Source organism: Quercus lobata, chromosome 8 (genome assembly GCF_001633185.2).
Source record: "Quercus lobata isolate SW786 chromosome 8, ValleyOak3.0 Primary Assembly, whole genome shotgun sequence".
Classification (NCBI taxonomy): Eukaryota; Viridiplantae; Streptophyta; class Magnoliopsida; order Fagales; family Fagaceae; genus Quercus; species Quercus lobata.
In genome coordinates, this window is record NC_044911.1 from 45,115,110 (window position 1) to 45,130,355 (window position 15,246).

The 15,246-nt window shown below is 34.2% G+C and overlaps 2 protein-coding genes and 1 long non-coding RNA gene across 6 annotated transcripts; 2 read left to right on the forward strand and 1 right to left on the reverse strand.

The window, feature by feature from the left end:
• Nucleotides 1–109: 109 nt before the first annotated feature.
• On the forward strand, nucleotides 110–4,886 carry LOC115955735 (putative pentatricopeptide repeat-containing protein At1g16830). Of its 4 annotated transcripts, none has more exons than XM_031074040.1 (4): nucleotides 110–2,322; nucleotides 2,969–3,075; nucleotides 3,175–3,261; nucleotides 4,462–4,886. In XM_031074040.1, exon 1 carries the CDS (start codon nucleotides 176–178, stop codon nucleotides 2,174–2,176), a length of 2,001 nt encoding a protein of 666 aa, XP_030929900.1. In that variant the 5' UTR covers nucleotides 110–175; the 3' UTR covers nucleotides 2,177–2,322; nucleotides 2,969–3,075; nucleotides 3,175–3,261; nucleotides 4,462–4,886. The 4 variants fall into 4 exon arrangements, with proteins under 4 accessions (XP_030929900.1, XP_030929899.1, XP_030929901.1 ...); XM_031074039.1 differs by lacking the exon at nucleotides 4,462–4,886 and having other exon boundaries at nucleotides 110–2,189; nucleotides 2,280–2,322; nucleotides 3,175–3,308; XM_031074041.1 differs by lacking the exon at nucleotides 3,175–3,261.
• Nucleotides 4,887–6,768: 1,882 nt separating this feature from the next.
• LOC115955043 (protein VARIATION IN COMPOUND TRIGGERED ROOT growth response-like) lies at nucleotides 6,769–10,371 on the reverse strand. Its single transcript, XM_031073076.1, has 2 exons — nucleotides 9,698–10,371; nucleotides 6,769–7,528 (listed from the first exon to the last, which is right to left on the reverse strand). Exons 1-2 carry the CDS (start codon nucleotides 10,204–10,206, stop codon nucleotides 6,961–6,963), a joined length of 1,077 nt encoding a protein of 358 aa, XP_030928936.1. The 5' UTR covers nucleotides 10,207–10,371; the 3' UTR covers nucleotides 6,769–6,960.
• A 382-nt stretch (nucleotides 10,372–10,753) lies between these two features.
• On the forward strand, nucleotides 10,754–13,462 carry LOC115954821. The gene is made up of 5 exons (XR_004083958.1): nucleotides 10,754–10,899; nucleotides 11,003–11,102; nucleotides 11,733–11,839; nucleotides 11,952–12,028; nucleotides 13,273–13,462. It is a non-coding gene; the product is annotated as an uncharacterized LOC115954821 (long non-coding RNA).
• Nucleotides 13,463–15,246: the final 1,784 nt, after the last annotated feature.

The window sequence follows — 15,246 nt, forward strand, 5'->3', positions numbered from 1 at the left end:
AGGACAGTCCATTGACCCGGAACCAAATACTCACTTTGGTAACCCGATCCATCATCTCTCTCTTTTCTGTAGGGTTTTAGTTTTACACAGATTTTCAAAAACCCTTTACAGCTCTCTAGTTTAACTCGCTTCCTATGTCGCGTTTGGTTTCTGGGAAAATTAAATTTTCCTGGAAATGTTATGGAGATTTTATAGGTGGAGTTTGCTACACTCAACCCCAAATCGCCTCTTCATCACTTCAGTTCTGCCACTTCGTTTTCTCTCTTCGGCAACGGTATGTCTACCTGACCCAACTACCCAGAGTAAAAAATTCCTGGAAAATCAACATTTTCTCGAGAGAAAAAATCCCTTTCTCACTCTCACTCATCAGATTGTACATTCCACCTTACTGAGCTGTACTTCTGATTTGATTGCATTGAGCTTCTTCTTATGGTGTGCTAAGCAACCCAACTACTTTCATAATACGACTGCGTTTGACCACATGGTTGCTGTGGTTAACCGCCTTATGCATCGGTATGAAACTGTTGGAGGGGTTGTTAGGGGATTAGAGAGTATTGGGTGTGTTACAAAGGCACAAACTTTTTTGCTTTTGTTGAGGATTTATTGGCGTGGGGGAATGTATGACATGGTTTTTGAGGCTTTTGAGCAAATGGGTTGCTTTGGTTTTAAGCCTAACACTTTTGCGCGTAACGTAATTATGGATGTATTGTTCAAGATTGGGCGTGTCAATGTAGCCATTAAGGTTTTGAAGGAGACTCAGTTGCCTAATTTTTTGACATTGAATATTGCATTGTGTAATTTGTGTAAGTTGAATGATTTAGTTCGCGTTTGGGATGTTTTTACAATGATGATGGGAATGGGGTATTATCCGAATGTTGAGACATTTGAGATGGTGTTGAATTGTTTTTGCAAGTTGAGTAATCTAGTGGAGGCATATCAAGTGCTGGGTCGAATGGTTACTTTGGGCATTCCAATATCTGTGAATGTTTGGAGTATACTCATTGATGGGTTTTGCCAGTTGCATAGAATTGATATTGCGAGTAGTTTGTTGGAGAAGATGGGTAAGACTGGTTGTTCTCCTAATGTTGTAACATATACTACTTTAATTAAGGGACTTATGGAATCAAGAATGGTTGATGATGCATTCCATGTTTTAAATATCATGAAATCCAAAGGGTATGCCCCTGACTTGGTTCTTTGTAATGTATTAATAGATTGTTTCTCCAAGATTGGAAGGTATGATGATGCGCTTGATGTTTTTGTAAATTTTGGAAATAAAAAATTGGCACCTGATTCCTATACATTCTGTTCTTTGTTATCTACCATATGTTTGTCCAAGAGGTTTTCTCTCTTTCCCAAGTTAGTCCATGGACTTGTCATAGAAGCAGACTTAGTAGTTGGTAATGCGCTTCTAAGTTATTTTTGTAAAGCGGGGTTTCCAAATCTTGCTGTTGAGTTATATAATGATATGCTTGATAGAGGTTTTACACCAGATAAATATAGTTTTGTTGGATTACTAAGTGGACTATGTGGAGCTGGAAGAATTGATGAAGCAATCGATGTTTACCATGGGATCATTGTGAATTATCCTGGTCAGGATGCTTACATCCATACTGTAATTACAGATGGACTTATAAAGGCTGGTAAACTTTATAAAGCCATTAGAGTATTTAGGAAAGCAGTTGTAGAGAAGTATCCACTTGATGCTGTATCATACACAGTTGCTATCCATGGACTTCTTAAGAGTGGTAGAACTGGAGAGGCTTGCACCATGTATAACCAGATGAAGGAGGACAGTATAACTCCCAATGCACGTACATATAATGTAATACTCTATATTTCTTGTAGAGAAAGAGATCTTAAAATGGTGATACAGTTGCTACAAGAGATGGTTGATGCAAAGGTAGAACTGAGCTACAATAATTACTTTAGGCTATGTAATTTTCTTTGTAGATCACACAATTCTAATTCAGCTGTTAATCTCTTAATTGAGATGAGAGATCTTGGGTTGATACCAGCTAAGGCAATCTGTACGCCTTTGTCTGAAGAACATGTCCCAGGTCTGAAAGTAGATGGTGAGTGCTTATTTCTGTTAAAAGGTTACATGGAAAATGATCCATTTGTGGGCACATCTGGCTCTGAGGACCTTTCTGACATGGCTGCTTCAGTGTGCTGAGATTGAACTGATGGTACAGGTTCTTTTCCCTATAATTCATAGATTCATCTGTATTTTTGTAAAGTATCCTGAAGGTAATATTTTTATCTATTGAGGAGAGCAGGCTATGCCACTAAGCTACAAAACTCTTGGCAGGCATCTTGAAGGTAATATTGTTATCTATGATCTCCATTCTGACTACTTGCTTATATTTAATTTTTATTTGGTCTTCTGGATTTTTTCTTGTGATATTATTTTGTCAATTCAGGATTTTTGATGGCTTATATTTTTAAACCTTGGTCACATTGCTTGTTCAACTCAGTTAATACCAAACTTTAAAAGCTTAAACTGCATCAGTTGAGATGTAAATTGTATAAAACATATCTATTGTATTTGTTCTCTCTGAATGGAAGGCTGTTTCTAAATCCTAAGACCTCCAATCTAGCACTATAATTTTGGTTATCAACTTTATTTAATTACCTTTTGTTTTTGTTTTTTTTTTTTTTTGAGGATGAGCTAACAGAGAGAACCATATATGCACTGTATACTATAGCTTACACAAAAGTTTAAATTGTTAGAGTCAACTTTATGGGATCTTCCGTTGAATATTGATCAAAAAGTTTTCTTTTAGAATGCAGCTAATTTTCAATAACATCTTCTTCTTCTTTTTTTGCTTAGAAAATTTATGAAAATATGTGCTATAAGCTGATATGAATTCTAGAATTTAAAGCATGCTCTTATAAATATTCTTCATGTGGTTAGCAATTGTAATTGTATAGATTTATTTATTTTCATTTTATTTATTTGTTGCAGATTGATGCTAATATTGAAGGATGAGATTGCAAGGATGGTTGAGCTTTTTACAGGATATATCCTTTAAACACTGACTTGATGGAGATTGTAGAAGTATCTGAACAAAGGTACTTGTACCTGTATATATTGTCTTTATTTGGAGGTGGTATAAGTACCTCAATTCCTGCAGAGCTTATGACACATTCATTCCCTTCTATTTGAATCAGGTGCTCCAGTTATGATGTAGGAAGAGGCTCCTCAAGTTCTGCCTAGTTTGATTTAAATAATTGAAGGATGGTTCTCAGTTGAGAAAGGTCTAGATTTGCTTTACTTAAAGGGAAGGGAAACCAATTAAAAAAAATAAAAAAAAACAACGAATAAATAGGAGAAAATCATTTGTTTACTATCCCTTCTTTAATGTAAGAAGAGAAGCTTGCATGGCATCATGTTAGTTAATAAGTATTTTAAAGGGGAACAGTGTTGTTAATGTAGTGAATGTAGTCTGCTAACCCCTTTTGATGTTCCTGTTAATCAAGTGTCCATAATGAAAATCCCTCTGTTTCATCGTCTTGACACTGAACTTTTACTGTTCAGTTATGCAGTAAAACTGTTGTTCTTTGTTTTTCAGATTAGCATCTAGCATCTAGCATCTGCTGAGAACCCTTTATACTTGACAAATTTGCTCCACCAGGGAAAAAATTAATGACATGAGAACCATTATAGTAGCAAGTGATTACATGAGATATCATTGGTAAACAACAATTCAGCGTTTTAAGACAGGAATGAAAAAGGATGAGAATTGTGCAAGAGTTGGGTGCCTTTTTTTTTTTTTTTAATGCCTATAGTTTTTGAGTGGGGTTAAACTTTTACAATAACAAGTCTGATTGGCCTGAGGTAGGTGCAAGCAATGTGCATTAGGAAAGTTGTAGATAAAGTCAGGATGGGAGGAAAAAATCTAATTTGAAAGTTGTTGTATAGGTTTCTGGAAAACTAAGATTAAAATGCATAAGCGATTTAATTTCATATCATTTACTTTTTATTAATTTTATAATATTGTATATTGTTGTGTTTTGTAACATTTAATTTAACAGTTCTTATATAATTCTTCTTGGAGTTGTGGATCCTTTTGGTTCATGGAATTTGGAGGATATACCTAAGATTTTCATGTGGTAATCTTAGATTACCGTCTCTGGTTAAAACTTTTTGCGTGAGTCTTTTTTGGGCATTTGAAGCATGTGGGCACCACATTAGCACATAACATGAGAAACTAATCACCACCACCGAAACAGGTGGTTTTCTTATTCCTAAACCCATAGGAATCTACTGAAAAATGCCAAAATTCCAATGTAGCCCACCCCAGTCAGCTTCTTCTTCAAGTTTCTGAGCAGATAGAGTAGTGCAGCATTGCTGTTGGTGTCATGTTGCCTGATGTACTCTACCCCTACTGCCACTATTTTGTCAGTGTCTTTGTATCTGATACCCTCTCTCTCTCTGCTATTTGCTTTGATTTGCAGACTTGCTCAACAAGGACTGAAGTTCACCATCACCATGTACAGCTACATGGAAATAGTACAGCTTCTTCATCCTCTGAATCACTTCAACTATTGTTCTTGATCACCAACAATATTTTGATGACCTTTTATCCAGTTACCCTTTTTTTTTACCGCCTTAATGGTTTATTTGAATGCTTGGAAATACGAAGAAATGGAACTTCATTCTCATTTCCTTTTCTTGATGAAATTGGAAATATGAACCTTTGTTCTTTGTGCTGCTCTTGTTTAATTCATGAATTATGATGAGGTGCTGACAACTATTAGATTCTTGCTTTGTTTGGTTTCTATTTTTGTTTATATTCTCAATTTGTCGCTCTACCCGAAAAACTTTTTTTGGGTTTTAAATAAGTGTTAACTCTTTTAAGTATTCTTGGAGAATTGTTGATAATTTTAACTCCAATGGAGTATATAATTTCAATTGGAAATGAAAGATTTTCTGGTTCCTGTAGGCATACTGATTTGGTTAAATCTCTTCTTTAATGTTTTGGGGATGTGGTGGGGTGGTCTAATTTCTTTGGTTCTAACTTTTATCAAAAGTTAAATATAGAGAACAAAAATGAGGATTCAGTCAGATAGCTATAGAGGGAGAGCTGGTCTCCAGGGTCCAGCCTGAGTGTAACAGTCACACGTGTAAAATTGTAAGCACGCAAACATTGTTTTGTAGTATGGCAAAGAGTGGAGGATTGAATCCCTAATTGAGTGTCATTGGGGGAAAATGTAACGTCAAAATATTTTGCAAATATTAAGAGAATGAAGAAGAGTTTTTGGTTGGATGTCTCTTTGTTAAAGCATTGCAGAGTTGAAAACTCAGGTTGTAAAAATAAGTAACTTCTATTCTGTCATTTATACGGTTGAGGGTCTCATATGCTTGTTAGTCACATTTGGTCTATTGCTTTCTCTAGCTTGGCTATTTATGATATTGATTCACCAGATTTCATCCCATACTAATTTTCACTAGTTCTTTGCTCTTACCACTCATGAGGCCAGTATTGACCCTCTTTGGTAGCAAGTTATATTTGACGAACTTGATGCTTTGCATAAGAATTAGGATTAATAGTGATAATTAATTTATCCCCAACCTAGCACAAGTGCCTATTCCTAATGTTGTTGAGTTGCTGATTTTCTTCTCAAAAACAAAAAGCATCATGGATTTTCTTTATCATAGCATCTTCTTCTCTGGTAAGACATGAAGGTGCACTGACTATATGGTTGCTAAACCGTACTGAAGTTGCAGAATATCTATCAAAATCTTTAATGATTTGTTTCCTCAAAGAAAAATAAAAAATAAAAAATCTTTACTAATTTACTGACAATTCCTAGGTGTGGAACATGTACGCATTGGTTTTTCGTCTCTCCTTAAAAGTTTAGAGAGAGTCCGAGAGAGATATTTAACATTGTAAGAACTTCAAGCCTTACTATTGTCTTGTCATATGGTAGGGACTGGAATTTGAATTACAAAAAATTCTATTCACTAAACAGATTTTGGATAGTTTAATCTTATCATAATCTTTACAATTTGATAATCTTTATTGAATAACCAATATTTAAATAAGAATAAGATAATCTTTATTAATTACTTCAATAATTAATTAATTTTACAAAATAACTATAAACAAATTTAAAAAACTCATTAGAAAAATGAAGATAAATCGGACAAAACAAACACTATACGCCTCGATATGGCTTGCATCATTGCTACACCTGAGTTACAGAGAGAGAGAGAGAGAGAGAGTGCGTGTGTATGGGTTGGGAAGAAGAAGTTTTGGAAAGTGCTAACTTGCGCATTTTGTGTGAAGTTTGGATTTCGGTCCATCAGTCTTGGGTGACTACGAGCTGGGTTCCTAGTGGGCTTTGCTCTAAACTTTTTGGGATTTCGTGCTGACACAATAAGATATATGAATATATGTTTGTATAAAATTATAAAAATGATAATATCTCTTGAAGGTTTTTGTAAATGCAATAATTAAATCAATGTCTTCTATCTTTTAATGAAGTATTCAATTTATATATATTTCTACATAAATCATGGAGAAAATAACCCTTTTTTTTTTTTCTTGAGTTTGTATAAAGGACACTCTCACTTCCTGTTTCTACGAATGAGTAAAAATCTAATATTGTGAAATTGAATAGATTTATTTGTTTGAGTTAAATAGAAACCCTAATGGAAAGTACAATTTATATAAATGAATAGGAAATGTCATTTCAATAAATCTTAATGAAAGTTGGTGTAATTTACCTGCAATTGAAGATAGGATAAATTACATAATTAATTAACGTTAGTCCTTATAAATTATAATAATAATATTATTATTATGTTTACCACCACTTATTTAAATTGACTTTTGTTTTGTTTGTTCATAAGAAGACGCATTTTGATTGAATCGTTACTAAGTTAGGAAGTTCCTCTCAAAAAAAAAGAAAAAAAAGCTAGGGAGTTGGGTTAATATTAATATTAGACATTTACCCGTCCTGGAGATGCCACCCGGACAAACTAGCAATTTGAGTGAGAGCTCCCCTCCACCTGAATACCTTGTCTTTATCCAACAAGTAACGCTTTTCATGTTCCACAAACGCTTCTTCATAACTACCACTCTGCTTGCGCACATCGGAGGGATCAACATCATAGAATATAGGGAAAACTCTCTGCTTCAGCCTTCTTTTGCACTCCATGATCTCTACGAGCTCCTCCAAACACCACCCGGAAGACGGGTAGTTTTTGGAGAAGACGATGAGGGATATTCTGGACCTTCGTATTGCTTGTAAAATCTCGGAAGAAAGATCTTCTCCTTTTCGGATCTCTTCGTCGTCTCTGAAGGTGTGGAATCCAGCCTCTGTCAAAGCGTAGTAGAGGTGATCGGTGAAGTTCTTGCGAGTGTCTTCGCCTCTGAAACTCAGGAAGACATCGTACTCATAGTCATCGGGGGATTGGTAGGGAGAAGAAGATGAAGATGAAGGGGAAGAGAAGGGTTTGGAGAAGATTTTAGGTGAAATATAATGAATGATATTCCGAATAAACTCAGCTTCATACCTGGAAAATATTTTGAGCAGTTAGGAATAATAGTAAGTAATTAGGATTAATAGTGATAATTAATTTATCCCCAACCTAGCACAAGTGCCTATTCCTATATATTTTCTCAAATTAATTGGGTTAGAGCAATAAATTTTAATTATGAATTGTGTTTTTCTATCCATTAGATCTTTGGAGGACGTTGCCCCCGGCCCAGAACTGTGCCAGTTCCCTTCAATAATTAATTAAAGGGTAAATTCTAGATAACTACCCCGAGATTTGGGGAAATACCAAACACATCCAAGACAATTGAAAAGCAACCATTTTAGTCCCAAAGATAAACACCGTTAGCATGCCGTTTGTTTACTCCACCCAAAACAAAAGCTACATAACTTTTTCTCCATTTCAAGAATGAATGCTCAGGTACCCCAAAGCTGCCCAAGCCGTTTGTTCATTACACAAAACAAAATTTATACAGTTTTTTATTTATTTTCATTTCCAAGGCAACAAGTTCAGAAAATGTACCTCACACCATCTATTCCCGCCAGGCCAAAATCATCACATTTGAGTCCAACACCTTTTCATCATTCTTGCTCTTCCCAAGAGCAACAAAGGGCTCTTAATATAAACCAGAAGAAAGTAACCCAAGTCAATTGGTTCAATGGTTCTTTTGAGACTTCATCAGAGCTAGAATTTCAACTCTTACTCAAAAAAAAAATTTTGGGCTGAGCAAACAGAAAGAGGGCTTGTGTTCAAGTTTTAATCTGAAGAAAGGTACAAATTAGTTCTTGATATCAAAATATAGCTAAACTTCTTGTGAACAGCTTACATACATGATGGACCTGGTGGGTCTTGGATAGCTTTTGCCTTTTTGGTTTCCTTTTCATGTCATGTATTAACTTAGACTGATGGTTATTAGTGTAAGTTTTTGTAAGTAATAGATGGTACAAATGCTGTGAATGTAACTAATGATATATATGACTTTGACAATGCTGTCAATGAATATTTATTATGAACTTAATGGGAATGCAAATGCAAATTTGAACTTACTTGTCTATACTTGTTACTTATTAATTTTGTGAGAACAGATTTTTTTTTTATAATGTTTTCATCATAAGAATGTGAAAGTGGATTATCTTATGCATAACATTATTTAACCAATTGACATGGTTGTACAATCATGAATTATCTTATTTATATGTAAGAAGTGTTGCTGTTAAGGAAAATTCCTAGATCAAAGAAATTTCCCACATTAGGAGTGTTGATATATCCGGAAACAAAAATATTTCAAATATTAAAGGCTATGCAAATATCATGGGATTGATTGAAAAATCCTCTTCTCACACAAAGTCCACAGCTAATCAATTGCATAGATTACCACTATCAAGGAAATATAGTACACATGTTTACAACAACTTCATCAAAGGAAAACATATTTCCTTAAATCTCTCATATACATATGTAATCCCATGAAATAGAATTCTGCTTTATGATTTATATAGAATTACGGACTCTTGTATATATTCAATTGATTCATTCACAAGTGATTTGCTGGACTATTTGCATTTTAATTGAGTTTGTTTGGAATGAAATTGCATTTATTTATTATCAAACAATGGGTCCCATAGCTGGAATAAAATGGACTAAAACTAGAAAGCATTTGCATTTGCAAAATGCATTAAGGCTAGCGGGAACGAATGAGTTTGGGGTACCTAAACATTTATTCTTGAAAATGGAAAAAAAGCTGTGCAACTTTTGTTTTGGGTGGAGTGAACAAACGGCATGCTAACGGTGTTCATCTTTAAAGACTAAAATGGTTGTTTTTCAATTGTCTTGGATGTATTTGGTATTTCCCCAAATCTCAGGGTAGTTATCTGGAATTTACCCTTAATTAAATTTACAAAATAACTATAGACAAATTATATATATATATATATATATAAAACTCATTAGAAAAATTAAGATAAATCGGATAAAAGAGTAATTAACGTTAATCTTTATAAATTATAATATTATTATTATGTTTATCACCACCTATTTAAATTGACTTTTGTTTTTGTATGTTCATAAGAACACGCATTTTGATTGAACCGTTACTAAGTTAGGGAGTTCCTCTCAAAAAAAAAAAAAAAAAAAAAAAGAAAGGAAGAAAGGTAGGGAGTTGGGTTAATAATAACATTAGACATTTACCTTGTCTCCAGATTCAACCCGGAAATATTAGCAATTTCAGTGAGAGCTCCCCTCCAGATGGATACCTTGTCTCCATTTAAAAAGTAACGCTTTCCATGTTCCCCAAACTCTTCTTCAAACTGGTTGCGCACATCGGAGGAACTAACATGATAGAATATAGGGACAACCATCTGATTTGACCTTCTACAGCACTGCAAGATCTCCACGAGCTCCTCCAAACACCCCGTGGAAGACGCGTAGTTTTTGGACAAGACGATGAGGAATATTCTGAACTCTTGTATTATTGGGAAAATCTCGGAAGAATAATCTTCTGTTCTTCGGAAATTGTCTATGAAGGTGCGAAATCCAGCCTTTGTCAAAGCGTAGTAGAGGTGATCGGTGAAGCTCATGCTAGTGTCTTCGCCTCTGAAACTCAGGAACACATCGTACCTATAGTCGTCGGAGGGTTGGTAGGAAGAAGACGAAGAAGATGAAGAGAAGGGTTTGGAAAGAGTTGTAGTGGCAGCCATGGCAATTTGGAAATTGGGGAAGAATAGCTAAAACCTAGCAGTAGTGGTAGTAGTGTAGCACAGAGCCAAGGAGACTTTATGGGGTCATCAGTCAAGTCAAGTCAACTACCAAGAGCTTAAAATTTACACCCACTTTTACACTCTCCAATAAATTTTAGCCACGTTAATATTCTTCACCCATGAAACTTTTTTTTTTTTTTTGGGTTAAATTCACCCATGAAACTTTGTTCTCTTATTTGATGGGTTCTACATTTATGTGTTAATCTTGTGATAAAGAAAAATACATCATAAAATAAATATTATAGATTGATATCTAATATCCGTTTTTTTTTTAATATATAAAATATTATTTTGATAACTCAACTATACGTAAGAGTTTAATTTTATTTATAAGCTATTTGATTATATCTAGTTCCCAATGTTAAACCGTTTGAATTTTTTTCCTTTCGCCTTTGCTTTTTCTTTTAGAAATAGTGATTTTTATATGAAATTACTTTACTCTCTGGCTGACTCAACCCATAGTTATTTTTTCTGAAAAATTATAATATACCCTTTTGCTGTAGAATTATATAATGACATGTTTGATAGAGGTTTTACACCAGATAAATATAGTTTTGTTGGATGACTAAATTGGCTCTGAGGACCTTTTTGATGTGGCTGCTTCAGTTGGCTGAGATTCATCTGTTGCTACAGGTTCTTTTCTCTATAATTCAGGCGATTCATCTGCATTTTTGTAAGGCATTCTGAAGTTTTTTTTTGTTTTGTTTTTGTTTTTTTTTTCTTGATAATTCAATAGTTACAACAAGGAGGGGATGAGGATTCGAACCCTCTTTCTCCTAATAATGGAGAGCAGTATATGTCACTAAGCTACAAATCTCTTGGCAAGCATCATGAAGGTAATATTGTTATCCATGATATCTCCATTCTGCCTACTTGCTTATATTTAATTTTTATTTGGTCTTCTGGATTTTTTGTCTTGTGATATGTGTTGCCAATTCAGGATTTACTGATGGCTTATATTTTTAAACCTTGGTCACATTGCTTGTTCAACTCAGTTAATACCAAACTATAAAAGCTTTAAAAATTTGTATAAAACTTATCTACTGTATTTGTTCTCTCTAAATGGAAGGCTTTTTCTCAATCCTAAGACCTCTAATTGTACTATAAATTTGGTTATCAACTTTATTTAATTATCCTTTGTTCCTTGCAAGTTATTTATTTATTTGAGAACAAGCTAACGGAGAGAACCATTTATACTATAGTATACACAAAAGGTTAAATCGTTAGAGTCGGCATTATGGGATCTTCCATTGAATGTTGATCAAAAAGTTTGCTTTTAAAATACAAAGAACAGAAACTAATTTTCAATAACTTCTTTTTCGCTTAATAAATTTATGAAAATATGTTCTATAAGCTGAGATGCATGAGTTTTAGAATGTAAAACATGCTCTTATTAATATTCTTCATGTAGTTGGCACTTCTAATTGTATAGATTTATTTATTTCCATTTCATTTATTTGTTGCAGATGGATGCTGCTATTGAAGGATGAGCTTGCAAGGAGGGTTGAGCTTTTTCCAGGATAAATCTTTCAAACACTGGCTTGATGGAGATGGTAGAAGTACCTCAGCAAAGGTATTTGCACCTGAAAATTTTTCAAATTATAGGAAAAAGTTAAATTTCCTCAATTCCTGTGGAGTTTATGATGCATTCATTCCCTTCTATCTGACTCAAGTTTTGTGTGTAGTGCTCTAGTTATGATGGAGGAAGAGTCTCCTCAAGTTCTGCCAAGTTTGAGCTAAATAATTGAAGGATGCTTCTCAGGTTAGAAAGGTCTGGATGTCTTTTACTTTAAGGGAAGGGAAACAAAAACAAAAAAAGAGGAGAAAACCATTTGTTTCCTATCCCCTCTTTAATGTGGGAAGTGAAGCTTGCATGGTGTCATTTCAAATAAGAAGTATTTTGAAGGGAAATAGTGTTGTTAATGTAGTGAATGTAGTCTGCTAATCCCTTTTGATGTTCCTGTTAATCAAGTATCCATCTTGAAAATCCCTCTGCTTCATTGTCTAGACACTGAACTTTACTGTTCAGTTATGCATTAGAAGTGTAAAACTGATCTTCTTTGATTCATCAGATTAGCATCTAGCATCTACCGAGAACCCTTTCTACTTGACTATTTTGCTCCACCAGGAAAGAAAATGATGCATGAGAACCCTTTTAGTAGCAAGTGATGCCATGAGATACCATTGCTAAACAACAATACAATATTTTAAGAAGGTAATGAAAGAAGGATGAGAATTGTGCAAGATTTGGGCACTTATTTTTTTCAAGCCTCTAGTTTTTGAGTGGGGTAAACTTGTACAATAACAAGTCTGATTGACCCGGGATAGGTGTAAGCAATTTGCATTAGGAAAGTTGTAGATAAAGACAGGATGGGAGAAAAAAATCTAGTATAAAGTTGTGCAAATGTATAGATATCTGGAAAACTTGAGTTTAAAACGTGTAAGTGATTTAATTTTATGTCATTTACTTGTTATTAATTCTATAATATTGTATATTGTTGTGTTTTATAACATATAATTCTTCTTGGAGGTAGTGGATGATGTAATAATCAAATGGTTCCTAGGGGCCTTTTGGTTCATGAAATTTGGAGAATATTCCTAGGAATTTCATGTGGTAATCTTAGATTACCATCTCAAGTTAAAACTTTTCGTGTGAATAATTTTTGGGCATTTGATCCATGTGAGCACCACATTAGCACATAACAAGAGAAACTAATCACCCCCTCCAGAACAGATGGTTCCCTTATTCCCAAACCTGTAGGAATCTACTGAAAAACGTAAAAATTCCGTTGTAGCCCACCACAGTCAGCTTCTTCTTCAAGTTTCTGAGCATACAGAGCTGTGCAGCATTGCTGTTGGTGTCATGTGTTGCTATTGCGTGTGCTGCCACTATTTTCTGTCTTTGCATCTGATAACGTCACTCTCTCTCTCTCTCTCTCAATGTTAGTTATGGCTTTTGTTATGATATTATGTCATTATGAATCGGCTATTTTCTTTGATTTCCAGATTTGCTCAACAAGGACTGAAGTTCACCATTACCATGTACTGCTAGGTGGAAATGGTACAGCTTCTTCTTCCTCTGAATCACTTCAACTATTGTTCTTGATCACTAGCAATATTTTGATGAGTTTTTATCCAGTCACCTTTTTATTTCACTGCATTAATTGTTTATTTTGAATTCTTGGAAATATGAAGAAATGGAACTTCATTCTCATTTCATTTGCTTTTAAATTGTCTCTGATTGATGAAATTGGAAATATGAACTTCAGTTCTTTGTGCTGCTCCTGTTTAATACACGAATAATGATAAGGCGCAGACAACTATTAGTTTCTTGCTTTGTTTGGTTTCTATTCTTGTTTATATTCTCAATTTTTTGCTCTACCCAAATTTTTTTTTTTGGGGGGTTTCAAATAAGTGTTAACTCTAAAGTGTTCTTGAAGATTTGTTGATAATTTTAGCTCCAATGGAATATATAATTCCGAGTAGAAATGTAAAATTTTTTGGTTCTTTTAGGCCTTCTGATTTGGTTGAACCTCTTCTTTATTTGAAAAATTTTCGATAGCTTTCTTAAAGTTTGTAGCTTTTAACTTTTGAGGATTCAAGCAATCAGTATTTGGCAAAATGATGGTGAGCATTAGTAAGTATGGAGCTCAATTGGTAACTTTATATAATTTCAACTTGATTTCAGTATTTGAAGACTTGAATGTGAATTGAACTTACGCAAAATGATCTATCTGAAAAGATGTTCTAATGGTGGCTACTTGTAGATTTAACGAAAAATGATAAAAACTTGAAGATTTGAATGGCTAGTTTCCATACTTGAAGAATTGAATGGCTAGCTTATAATACTTGAAGAATTGAATGGCTAGCTTATAATACTTGAAGAATTGAAGCAAAGAGGTGAGTTCAATTGATGGTGACCATGTTGTTGCATTTTTTTTTCTTTTTTGACAATTGATATTGTTTGACTTTGTATGCAATAAACTTTGTTCATTCATTGAAGGGGATAAGGGAAATTGTCGTTGGGACTTAAAAATTTTAATTTATTTTTGCAAATTGTGGGTTGGCATGCTAATAAAATAAATTTGGACGATGTCCTACGGGCAAATTGAAGGTGGTCTCTACTGTGTTCAATTACAAATGTTTGGTTTGAGAATCCTGCAAGATACTAAGAGTATCTTGAGCAAGTCAACATTCTTCCAAACAGTGAGCAAACAAATCAACTAAAAGAATTTAATAGATCAAATACATATACTATGGCTTGTTACAATGCAAAAAGTGCATAGGTCCTTGTCCAATCGCCCTTAGCTGAGGCAGTGGGAAGTATTTCAAGGATACACGGTAGACCCATTTTTAACAATAATTCACAATTCTGAAGGATCGATTTCATTCATGCATGGAAACTAAAAGGTAAAACTTGGGCAGAATTTTAGTATAAAGTTTAATGTAATACTTTATACTAAAATATGGAGAATCGTCTTTCGTTGGTACTTGGTGCCTTCTCCAATATGGCAATAGCTCATGGGCAATGACTTACACTGTAAACAAGCAAAGATTATTACGTAGTATGGCAAACAGTGAAGGGTTTCAGCACATAAGAGAATGAAGAAAAGTTTTTGGTTGGATTTACCTCAAGTGATTAATGTTGTTTGTCTATTTTATGACATACAAAGCAAAAAATACCATGTTTTTCTTGTTCACTTCGCTTCGCCGTATAAAGTACTCGTTGAAGAGTTTATAGGAAACGAGCGACATAAACAAGGTGGAGCAATATCATAGAATCAGAGTCACATCTTTAGTCTCTCTTTCTCCACCGTTGTGCAATCTTGAACACACTTACTGTCCACATTGCTTCATCTCACAAATCTTCATCTTTTGTAAAATCAATTCCACGAATTAGTTCCTTCTTCAAAGATAGGCCATACAACTTGGTTGCATGCTAACTTCTCTGCTTCTACATAAAGAATCAAAGTTTTCTTA

Coding starts and splice junctions, on each gene's coding strand:
- LOC115955735 (XM_031074040.1), top strand. CDS start 176: ATGTTATGGAGATTTTATAGGTGGAGTTTGCTACACTCAACCCCAAAT.
- LOC115955043 (XM_031073076.1), bottom strand. CDS start 10,206: ATGGCTGCCACTACAACTCTTTCCAAACCCTTCTCTTCATCTTCTTCG. Junction 7,529..9,697: donor GGGTTGAATCTGGAGACAAG/GTAAATGTCTAA, acceptor AATATTTTCCAG/GTATGAAGCTGAGTTTATTC.